This window comes from Nothoprocta perdicaria, unplaced genomic scaffold, assembly GCF_003342845.1.
Source record: "Nothoprocta perdicaria isolate Ctin4 unplaced genomic scaffold, notPer1 scaffold_107, whole genome shotgun sequence".
NCBI classification, from domain to species: domain Eukaryota; kingdom Metazoa; phylum Chordata; class Aves; order Tinamiformes; family Tinamidae; genus Nothoprocta; species Nothoprocta perdicaria.
In genome coordinates, this window is record NW_020454172.1 from 2,518,589 (window position 1) to 2,530,603 (window position 12,015).

At 43.7% G+C, this 12,015-nt stretch overlaps 1 protein-coding gene across 2 annotated transcripts; it reads left to right on the top strand.

Moving 5' to 3' along the window:
- The first annotated feature begins 146 nt into the window (after nt 1–146).
- On the top strand, nt 147–10,485 carry LOC112952564 (C-terminal-binding protein 2). 2 transcript variants are annotated; one of them, XM_026045453.1, is made up of 9 exons: nt 147–210; nt 599–753; nt 840–984; nt 3,455–3,661; nt 4,239–4,453; nt 5,229–5,359; nt 5,505–5,632; nt 6,192–6,312; nt 7,369–10,485. In XM_026045453.1, the coding sequence occupies exons 1-9, from the start codon at nt 162–164 to the stop codon at nt 7,538–7,540; spliced, it is 1,323 nt and encodes a 440-aa protein (XP_025901238.1). In that variant the 5' UTR covers nt 147–161; the 3' UTR covers nt 7,541–10,485. The 2 variants fall into 2 exon arrangements, with proteins under 2 accessions (XP_025901238.1, XP_025901231.1); XM_026045446.1 differs by lacking the exon at nt 147–210 and adding an exon at nt 468–485.
- Nucleotides 10,486–12,015: the final 1,530 nt, after the last annotated feature.

Sequence of the window (12,015 nt, forward strand, 5' to 3'; positions counted from 1 at the left end):
GGGAGGCGCCGGAAGTGCTCTGTGCTGCGGCGGCTCTATGGTTTCTGGGCGGGCCTCGGACTGGCCCTTCCGCTTCCGTCCGGGAGCTGCAGCGCGGCGGGCGCGGGCGGCGGGTCCCTTCGCAGCGCCGCGGGGCGGCGCGGCCCGGCCCGGCGCGGCCCATGGACCGGCACAAAGTGAAGCGGCAGCGGCTGGACCGGATTTGCGAAGGTGAGGGGAGTGCGAGCGCCCTGGGCAGGCCCCGCGGCGCCGGCAGCGCCACTTCCTGCCGGGCCCTGCGCGGCGGGAGCCGGTGTCGCCGTGGTGCCGGCGCGAGGCTGAGTCGGCGCCTCGGGCGCCCGGCGCCGCCTCTGGCCGCGGAGGAAGCGCTGGAGTGGCAGTCGCAGAGTTTTTTTTTTCTTCTGTCTTCTTTTTCCTGAGATCTTTTTTTGCTGTTTGCTTCTTTTATTTGGACTAATTCCTACCCACATACAACAGACATTAAAGTGAGCTAGTGGCCTCTTGGGACTAAAGAAACCTTTAGATCCCCCCACGCGATGGCTGCAGAAGGAGTCCCATGTTCTACCACACAGTCCCATGTTCTGACTTCCTTCAACAGGCATTCGCCCTCCGATTGTGAATGGCCCCATGCCGGCTCGCCCGCTGGTTGCGCTCTTGGACGGAAGGGATTGCACTGTGGAGATGCCCATCTTGAAGGACGTTGCTACGGTGGCATTCTGTGATGCCCAGTCAACTCAGGAAATCCATGAAAAGGTGCAAATGAGAACGTGTAAGCATTTGGGCAGGAAGGTTGATTGATAGAGATTGATTGCTTGACTTGGACTGTTTTTTATTTGTAGGTGCTGAATGAGGCAGTAGGCGCTCTGATGTATCACACCATTACCCTCTCTCGTCAGGATCTAGAGAAGTTCAAAGCCCTCAGGGTCATTGTGCGCATTGGCAGTGGCTACGATAATGTGGACATTAAATCAGCTGCAGAGTTAGGTATGGCAACACTGTTTCGCCTCACCACATGTGGCTTACCGCTTCTAGTTGACTGTTTTTAACACCTTTAAGTAGAAAGCTCTGAAGCTGTTTAGTATTGGGCATCTTTAGGAAGAAAACAGGTGTCTGAGCTGGTAGGTGGCTTAAGAATGATTTGCGTTTCTCGCGTTACTGTGCTATAGATGTCACAGAACCTTTGCTRCTGTCTGGGATTCTGAAGCCTAAATACATTACCTAGGTAATTTCTTCTTGGTGAGGTAATTTGGGACTGTTTGTGGGAAAAGCATTGAGTAAGATGTGATGTCTGAAAACTTGCAAATATTGATGTGGGGCAAACTCACTGTAGATACTTGTTTTTTTGTGTGTGTATGAACTTTTATGTGCAAGTACATTCTGATTCAGTACGTCGTTATAGATCCTTCTAGAAACTTGGAGTTCAGAAATGTGTACTCTGGATCAGATGACAAAAAACTGTTTTTTTATTGAACACAGCAATGAGGTATTTGGACCTTATCATTTAAATGCTCCTTCCTTTCTAGAGCTGTGTCTGTGAATTGAAACCTTTCCTAACGCAAAGTAGATTAAGTAGATTGCAAATGCAAGCAGAAATTTATAAAATTCAAACACAACCAATTTTCAAAATCTATAAGAACAAGTAAGTTGCAAATAAATGAAGAACACCTGTCTGTGCAGCACTTGAATTAGGGTAACAACTCTTTGCTTCTGAATGATTTAACTGAACATTCTCAAATGTTCCTGTCAAGATTTTTGACTGTCATCCAGCCATTACATTTTCTGGTTGCATTCATGGAAGCTAGACCATGTTTTTGCCTTTTTGCTTTTTATAGTTTCAATTCATATTTTTGACTCATTCAGAATTAAAGCTTTCCTTTTTTCTCCCTGCCACAATCTTTAACAATAAGTCAGAGTTCTTTTCCCATCAAATTGTGYTTCCTGCTTTCATGTGGAGGCGGGAAAGAGCATGTGGTGTGCCTTGGGCATGGCCAGATATCCTCCTTATAGATGTTTTCTATGCTTAGCCTGGCCCCTTGCTTCCTTTGGAGACATTCTTTGAGTTTTAAATATTCGAAAAATAGTCAAATCAGACTCAATAACWATGGTGTGGGTTTGGGTTTTTTACATTTGTACATTGTACATTGTATTTTATGTAAAACATGTAAACAAACATGCAAAAACATGTTTGTGTCTTGTCTAGTTATGTAACAGATGAACGAACATACGTAGCTTTTTTGAAGTTGGATGAGATATTAAGCAGATTAAAAGAAGTTAGGTTTCCATCTCCCTCTTTCATCTTCTCTGTGTCTTCTGTATGGTATTACAGCACAATTGTGAAAGATCCGGATAGAGAAAAGAGATCTCATATCTGGGATTGTATTATTCTCCTTGTTTCTTTGTGAGTGTGTGTGGTCTGAGTTTATTTGAATATCTGCTATGTCATAGTCCTTCAGTTCTATTGTAAACTGAATTGTACGTGCCTTCAGTCATCACCCAGATTTCACTCCTACTTTTCAGTTAGCTGGTGGACTTCTGAGGAGAAGTTGCTGTGGCAGCTTCTGAGGTTTGGCAAGTGGCTAGGGTTATGCTGTGGAAGAGAGCCGTTTTTAATCTAACTAGTTGTAAACAGAGGCTTTGTCAGCTGAAAAAATCTGTAGATATGTCCATTCAGGAGCAAAAGATCATTGAGTGAAGGATGGTAGCAGTGATATTATCAGCCCGTTATTCTGGTGGACTGTTCAGGAATTACTAGGTTTTGCTGTAGTGCTCTGACATCTTCCTATATGCTGTCAGTAATGTATGCTTTCAGGACCTTAACTTTACCATTAGTAATTTACCTCATGGTTCTAGACATGGCTTTTATGGTCCCTTGTGGCTATATGTTGCCTCTAGAGTAAGAGCATTATGTGTTGCTATTTTTAAATGTAATTTCAAATGGATTTCAGGAGGCACCTATGGCTTCTGTCTGCATTTAATAAGTTACTGTCACTCCTGGGGAAGCTAATGCTTGCCATGAGCATCTGGAATGTGAGGCCTGAAAGTGCTCAACCATCTATCTTCTTAATTCTTCTACAATCTGTCAGTTAATGTCAGGAAGGAATGCCTCTGGTGTAAGTTTGTCTTTTGGATATAGACCTGTTAAAATAGTGGGTGTTGTTGTTTTTTTTTTGTTGGGTTTTTTTTTTTGTCATCCATGTTTCTCATTTCAGACTGATTATCTGGCAATGGTGACAGTCTAATGGATATTTAGAAGCAAGAAATTGTGTTTTCTGGAGGTTAGAATGCTGGCTGGTCCTATCTATGTTACTGTAGAATCAGCTTCTGAAGTGTATCCTGTGTGTTTCATTGGCAGTAGTTCTGATGTACAGAATTGTCTTCTAGCCCTTGTGCCTTAAGAGCTGCATGTTGGATTAGTGTGATGTAAAAATCTCATTTGAACTCTGTGGCTTTGTAGGCATTGCAGTTTGCAACATCCCTTCCTCCTCAGTAGAGGAAACTGCTGACTCCACTCTTTGTCACATCTTGAACCTCTATCGCCGTGTTACGTGGCTACATCAGGCTATGCGGGAAGGGAATCGAGCCTCGAGTGTAGAACAGATTCGAGAAGTGGCTGGAGGTGCTGTGCGTATCCGTGGGGAGACTTTGGGCATCATTGGACTTGGTAAGTGATGGTGATTGTTAGACTAAAAGGTGATCTGTGAATGTTTTGGGGAACTCGGGAATCACTGACTGTGGTGGATAATTTTACAGCTGTTCATTGTGAAACACTAACTCATATGGCATGCTAGTGCCCTATTCTGTGATGTTGGACATCTTCAAGAGTAGCGTGAATGTCATGGGATTGGGGTTTTTCTTACTCAAGTGGTTAGAAAAATTGCAACATTCAGACACCTGTTCCCAGTGATTGTTTCCCAGCGTGACATGCTCCGTATCATTAACAAAGCCACCTGAAAACTTCCTTGAGCTCTTGTAATCAGGTTATTACTGCCTTACTGCCTCAGAGTACAGRTTTGGTTTGAAAAACACCTCCTTTTAGGCTAAGTGCAGGCTATTGCATGGGGAAAGACTAGAGTAAGCAGCATGGGATCAACACTGAATCCTCTGCTCTGGATCCCTGTGGCAGTCCTAGGGGTTTCCAGGGCTGCAGTATTTTGGGCCATGGCAGTAAACTCAGTCTAGGCTCCCAGTCTCCCCCAGTATCTTGTCTTTAAAGTGATTGTGGGTTTTCTTTTGTGAAGGCCGAGTTGGACAGGCAGTGGCTCTGCGAGCCAAGTCCTTTGGCTTCAACGTGATTTTCTATGATCCATATCTGCCGGATGGAGTGGAGCGATCCTTGGGTTTACAGCGAGTAGGAACCCTGCAGGATCTACTAATGCACAGCGATTGCATCACATTGCACTGCAGCCTGAATGAACATAACCATCACCTCATCAATGACTTCACTATTAAACAGGTGCAGCAGGAGCTTGGTTTCCCCCACAGAATACTGTGGAAATGAATGCGAACGCAAGCTGCTGCTTCCCCAGAGGCTGAGAGTGTGTGAATCCTGCTGCCTCTGCTGTGTGCCTCCTGCTGCCTTTGGGGTCTGGGGGCGTGTGGATCCGGGTGCCTGTGCTTTGTGCTGTATAGAATTTCTTATTAGGAGAAGAATAGGACTGGCTCTTTTTGCTGAGTAATTTTGTTTATAAACAATCTTTTAGGTCATCAAATAGTTTCAAATTACCTTTAAAATGAGTAACTGCTGGTTAGAGCCAGGAGTGGTGCGGCTGAGACTAAGCTTCTTTATGCAGCTCTGCCAAAACCTCTCTGCCCAAGCCCACTGCAAAGCCAGTCTCGGGCGTTGTTCCAGGAGTCTAAATGTCTTTCAGTGCTTTCGTGAGAGACGCTTGAACATCAAGGTCCAGCTTTGTATAACTGAATACTTGATTCATGTTCTCTTTATTTTTATTTATTAGTAATAGGATGACTCTGGAGTGCAAAACTTGAGCTCCTCCACTTCTACCCCTGCTATTTTGTGGTTTATTTATTTATTTTAAAGTATATTTCTTGAGCATTGCTTGCAGGCATTTTCCCTGTGGTTAGCTTGGGAGTGAGAGCATTCCTAGTCTGTTCTCTGACTGTCCAGGCCTCTTCCAATTGCTGCAGGCTCCTACCCATTTCTAGTAGACTTCACTTTGCTTCCATTAAATAGTTTCATTCTCAACCCACTTAATTTTTTCTTTTTCCAGATGCGCCAAGGCTGCTTCTTGGTGAACACAGCCCGAGGAGGGTTGGTAGACGAGAAAGCCTTAGCACAAGCCTTGAAGGAGGGGAGAATCAGAGGAACAGCGTTGGATGTACATGAGTCCGAGCCTTTCAGGTAACACTGGATCTCTGTGCTTACTGCTGTTCTGCGACTCCCCCGCACTGGGCGATTCTTTCATTCTGACTTATGGTAATACCTGGGAGGGCAGCTGGGATTATCACTTCCGGGGAGAAACCACATTTGTTTTTTTTCATCACAGCTTTGCTCAGGGGCCCTTAAAAGATGCACCCAATGTGATCTGCACCCCTCACACAGCCTGGTACAGTGAGCAGGCTTCCATTGAATCCAGAGAAGATGCAGCAAAAGAGATCCGCAGAGCTATTACAGGTAATGAGGAAAGTGGTGTGCTCTGCAGCTGCTGCTGGATAAGGATTCTTTTGTTAGTTCACTGCAAGGATAATGGAATGGGAACTGCTGGCTGTTCCTAAAACTTACTGTCAGTGAATGCCAATGGTCTCTTTGTCTTGCAAGAATCTTGTAGCTAATGCTGGAGTGGCACTTTCCCTCTGTAAAATAGCTTTGTATTTCTCACCGTGTACATCTCAATTCTTTGCAATAATTCCGTGGACAGTTATACTGTCTACCTTATTCTGGAGTAGCACCCACTGTCTCCTGGGAAAGGTGACGCCTGGCAATTGCAGTTTATGTGACTACTAGTATCTCTAAGATCTCAGAAGTGAAAAGGAAAGTTCAGTTTCCTGTAGGTTTCCAGAGATCAATTTTTCATAAGACCATTTCCCTTGCCCAGCGTTATCCCATGAGAAATAGATGGGAAAGGATGTTCAGCATTTCTTTTCTGCTTTCTTTTTCAAATATTTCTGGAAATAAGTTCTTCCTGTTTGTCTCTGTTTTTGTTTTTCGTTTGTTATTTGTGGTGCTCCGGCAGGTCACATACCTGATGCTTTGAGGAACTGTGTTAATAAAGAGTATTTGCTGTTAGCAGCTCAATGGTCTGGTATTGATCCTGCGACTGTCCACCCTGAACTCAATGGTGCTGCAGCTTACAGGTGAGATAAGTAGGTTGTCTCAGTTACTGCTTTTATGGATAGGTTTCTTTCTACTGAAGCAGGACAACATGTCTCTTTGTGTCTGAGGATTCCTTATGCCTGAAATCAAATACATTCCTATATGATATGTGGTATAGGCTTTTTCCAATAATTTAACAGCAACCTGTCATCAATTGGCTAGAGACAYAAAGCTTCTGGAACTGTACTGACATTTCAATGTTTTACTGTTTGTGTTTATTACCAATTAATTTTTACAAATCCTTGCAAGGTATGCCCAAGAGTCTTAGTATATTTGAAAACCTGTTAGGTTGCTGATAAGGAGTATCTTAACATTTAAAAGTTGTTCATATCATTACTGCTGTATAAGCAAAGAACAGTTAGCTAAACTGCAAACTTGGGCTATAAATAAGAGAATGGTTTATGAAATGCATTGTTCAGTGCATGGGACATTGGCCTAAACAAGGTGTATCTCAGGCTATTTGTCAGACTTGCCAAGTTGTTGTGAGCATCATGCTTCCCTTTTGTTTTTTTCCCATGTGTAAAGTAGGAAATATATTCTCTAAGAAATGTACATAGCTCCAGATATAGTCACAGGGAAGACAGGGAGGCAGAATGGAAGGAAAGGGTTTATTAGACATTTATTAGTCTTTCCTATTTTTTTCTATCTTATCAATTTTCTTATTTTTTTTCTTCCTCCTCCTTCCTGTCTTACAGCTAGTGAGGGATAGTTGACATCTTGCACTTCTGCTGATGGGGAGGGAATTTCCAGCCCTTCATGGTACCTCCATGCAGTATTTCACAGAATTTTCTGTTGGAGAGAAATTTTGTACCTGTTCTGTAAATATTTAACATTCAACCTGATTTTATCTCTGCCTGTCTGGTATTAGGAAATAACTGACACTGTTCAGCTCTGTAGATATTTTCTGTGTTCCATCTCTGCATGGCTTTGCTAGAAAGAGGGATTCGTATTCAGCAGGTGGATGAGGGCACAACTTCTTTCCCTCTGCTCAGCTCCTTTTGACAAATGTGTAATTTCCATGTTTCTGTTGATTTCAGGTTTCCTCCAGGAGTAGTGGGGGTAGCAACCCCTGGGCTGCCGGAACCACCAGTCGTGGAGGGGATTGTAGCTCATGGGATCCCTTCTGTTTCTCATTCTGCTCCACGTACCCCTTCCCCAGGAGAGACGAGCAAACTGGATGCAGACAGAGAGATTCCTGCTGACCAGTAGCAACCTCTCCTCTTTTCTGGCAACAAAAAAGAATGGGGGGGTATATCCTCCTAGGACTTTTTAACACCCTACAGAGACCATTTCCTGTTCATACAGGACAGGAGAATGCATTTCATTACTGGCAAACTTTAGCTCTTGCCTTTATTTTGTAACCTGTTTAGTTTTAATCTCTTGATGAATCTTTCTCCTTCTCTGGGGCAGGACAGCAGTGACCTTGCCTCTCCTTGGAAATACTTGGTTTAACCAATGTGATTTCCCATATATCTGCCTCAGTTGTCTGTAACAGGGAACTGTCCTCGTGCACTTGAACTGAGGAGAGGTGGAGCTGAGAGAGGTACTAACAGCCAGACATCAGTGCACGTTTTTCAGTTGTGATGTGTAGCAGCTTAAGATTCTTTTGGCTAAATCTCTTGAAGTGTAAGCACAGGGAACATTAAGACAAGATTAGTGAACCGGAGAGGTTATGAATACTGTCTGTATTCTGCCCTATACAAAAGGTTCAGCTCTCCTTTACCTTGCTCATTAACCTCAGTAAGGTTTTTGTGAGAACAGGTATGGTGCAGGCATTCCTAGTTCTTTATCATATGAAGTTTTGTCTATGCAGTATTAGGCCTGAAAGTAAAAGAGGAAATAGTGACAGCCTCACATTCACTCTTGTAAATGATTTGGAAATGGTTACAGTGTCCTCAGATATGTTTTGGTGCCATGTGTATTTGTGAGGCTTCAGAAGCGCCCACCCTGGGGTCTTGTGTACCTCAGAAAGCAAGAGAATGCAGAAATAGGAGAAACTTGTACCAGAAGGATAGCAAGTAGCAATAATTTGCAGTTGTAATCACTGATTCCTCGTACACAGTACCTCACAGTCTAATAATGCTGTTTATCTACAAGATAACTATTATGTTATCTCTGCTACAGAATTTCACTGATGTAACTGCATCAACTAGAAGTACCACACCAGCACTGGTGATTGTCTGTGCTGATGAAGAAGGCAGCTTTTAACAGTTGACCAAATTGTTTTAGGTAGTGTATTTCTGCTAGCATATACTGCATCTACAATGATGGACTGTGCCACCAGAGCAAGACAGAGCTTTTTCTTTTTAATATGGGCAAGCCCTGCAATATGAAGGGAGAAAGAGAGCAGAGTTAGCTTATCACCTGAGAGCAAGGCAGAAGTGTTTCTTTCAAGGCTTTTCCACTTTTTTTACCAAATGGTTGAGTGTGTACCACTTCTTTGAGGGTGTTGGAGTCTGTGGCATAATGAGTTCCACTGGAGAGGATTTTTCTTAATTCTAAATCTTCTCCTAATTTTATCTTTAGTTATGGACTTCCCATGCACAGTGAATTGACAGTTCTCTTGAGATGCAACATCTCCTGATTGATTTCTCTTGCTCAGGTATATTAAAAAAAGTTGCTGTTTCAGAGGTACGTACTGTGTGTGGACCTGTCTGCCTTTTCTCCCTCTTTTTGTGCGTCTCTTGGAGCTGAACAGCTGGGAACAGAGTGGGAATGCAACTTGATGAACAGTTCTGATATTGGAAGTGTCTATTGATAGAACTGCATAAGATTCAGTGAGGGGTGGACAAAATCATGATTAAGCTGTTCACAGTTTGTGAAAGTGAACAAAGCTTTTAGACTAAGTTTTCAGGCTTTTTTTTTTTTTCGTTAATGATTTTAAGTTATTCTTCAATCCTGTCTTCATATATTGGCTTAYTGTGTAACTTCCTGCTGATACGGTAAGGTGATAGATTATGTCTCCACCAGCCTCCTTGGCAAGTCAAGGAAAGAAAACAGGCAGGACGTAAACTTCAGGTGTTTTTCTTGTGAATTTTTAACTGTTTAGCGCTAATGAGATGATGTTAGTTCTGTAGTACTGAGTGTCTTTTTTGATAAGGATTTGTATTGGTACCGGCTTTTGGGTTTTACGTTTTCCTGAATGATGCTGATTCTATTTAAAATTCATGTACCTCCTTGGCTGCTCATCTTTAGCAGGCAAGACTAGGAATTCATGGTAGGCACTAGCTGGGAGAAATTTTTGAGCAGAAGCCYGAAGCTCAGAGCACTTCATTTGGAGCTGTACCTGCAATAACCAGTAGCATTTTGTCTTAGTTCACTGTCTCAAGAAATCCAAATTTAACAAGCTACTGGGTCAGAAGGGTGTTTTCATAGGCTGATGAGAAAAATATTTCTTTAGGACCTGAGAGCTGATTTTCTTTCTATTACTGTAGTAGGGAAGCAGTCTGTCAGTAACTGCTGTTTTATTTGCTACTGAAAATTTATGCCCTCCTTAGAGGTTCAAGTATGTACATTATTTTGTGGTAAGGGGCTTCTAGTTATGAACTTTATAAATGCAGAGGCTCAGAGTCCGTTAATCTTGTCTCTTCTAGAGCAGAATGCAAGATGCATTTTAAGAAGCAGCATTTTTTTTCCCAACTGTAAGTATTGCTGAAGACCTGTCTAGTAACTTCTCTGAGCAGAAGAGAAGTGGAGAAGATCTCATCTGGGGGACACTGAGTTTCTCAATTCTTATATTTGATGACTAGATAAACTACTGATTTGTAAGGACAGGACAAAATAAATTTTGTCATAAGAAATATTTCTAACTGTGGATAAGGAGGAATTCAGCCTGACAGCACTCATAATGGTGGCTGTTTTATCCAATACCATGTAGACTTCTGATCAGATATGAAAGCAGCTTCTCACTTGATTAAAGCCACAGCAGAAGATGCTGAGATAAAACTTTGTTCAATCTGTAACTCCACCTCAAAGAAGGGCTCTAGTCTTAATGGCATTAGTACTTCTGATTAACATTGTAGACTGAACTTGCTACCACAGAGAGCAGGGCTGTTCTGAACAGATTGCTCGAAGAAAAACTTAGCAATTTTAAAGTACTGTGTGGTCTTTCCCATCCCCTGAGTGCCAAATCCTTTGATAGCACCATCTCCTGTGTGATACACTGGTTTGCAGCTCCCTCTCCTAGGTTTAGTGCAGTATAGAGAAGTGGAAGGATATATATATATATTTTTTTTTCCTTCACTTAAAATACCATTCTTCAAAGTAGTGTGGAGCTTTAACCCCAAAGAACAGAAGTCTCCAGGGTGATGGAGGAGTGCCCTGTCTGCACTAATGTGCTTACAAGAGGTGCTCACACTGTCCTAAGGTACATTCTGTTTGTCAGGGTCACTGCTGCTGACCAGCTTTTTTTATAGAGGACTCAGAGTTTCAGAAATATATTTTTGTAGACAATGACTAAACTGTGAAATGTTTAAAAAATAAAGCATGTAAACAAAAACTTACAGCATTGTCCCCTGTACAGATGTTTTTCACACTTCAGTTCTCTCTTGACTCATTAGAAAATGTTTGATTATTTCTTGGATATATTTTAATAAAGTTCTCCAAAGAACGTGGCTGCTGTTTGTGGAGGGGTAGCCGGAAATGCAATTATTTTGAAGGGGAGGGTGGAAAATCTCTACAAGTAAGGGGCAGTCTCAGTCCCACTTTCACTTTCCTTCTCAAATTAGGTGAGTCAGATCTTCATTACATTCCTGACCCATCGCTCTGGCAAGTGACTTTCTTTGAATTCTGGAGCATTGACTGTCTCTTGGACTGGAATGGGCTGGATGGAAAACACCTTAAACACTGATTATAAGCCAGCTTTGGAGGTAGCCTGGAGCTTGTATTATCCTATGAGTTATGACAATTTAATGCTGGGGTGAGTGTTTTTGCAGCCTGCTAAGCCTGTAGCCACAGTACTTGTCTTTACCTTTTGACAGTAAGTTAGTGCTTGAAATTAATACATAGCAGAGTTAGACTGGGAAACTTTTAGCTCTAATATATAATAAAAGCCAAGGCAGTAAATTTTAAAATGGTTCATACATAGGTAAGAGAGTATAAGCTTAGTTCATGTTACAGGGTCTACATGGTCTGTGTAAATCATTAATACAAGTTTGAAAAAGCCAGTCTCAGCTTCGGCTGGGAGGTCTGCCCCAGCTGAAGGTCTTCCTATCCTCTAGCATCAATGAGAAAAACAAACAAACAAACAAACCCACTTATTCTCACAAGAACAGCCTCTGCGGTCACGTACAAGTTGCTCCTTGCTCTGGCTTCCATTAGCGCCGTTCCACCACTGCCGTCACCGCAGCACCGGCCCCCGCACGGCGCGTTAACGGGGCGGCCTGGGCACCGACGGCCTGGAGCGACCCGGTCGTGAGGCCGGGTCCTTCCCCCAGCTGCGGCCGCCCGGCCCCGGCTGCGCCGCCGCTCCCGGCAGCTCGGCCGCCGCCCCGCCCCGGCGGCGCTGCCGATGCCGCGCGGGGCACTGTGGGCCGGAGGAGGGCGGCGCGGCGCGGGGCACGCCGGGACGGGGACGGGGGCGGGCGGCGCTCGGAGGCCCAGCGCGGGGCAAGCGCTCGCTCGGCCTCTCGGGACGGCGGCGGCCGTCGGGCTCGGCCGGCGGCGGAGGCTCCTGCCCGGCGGCA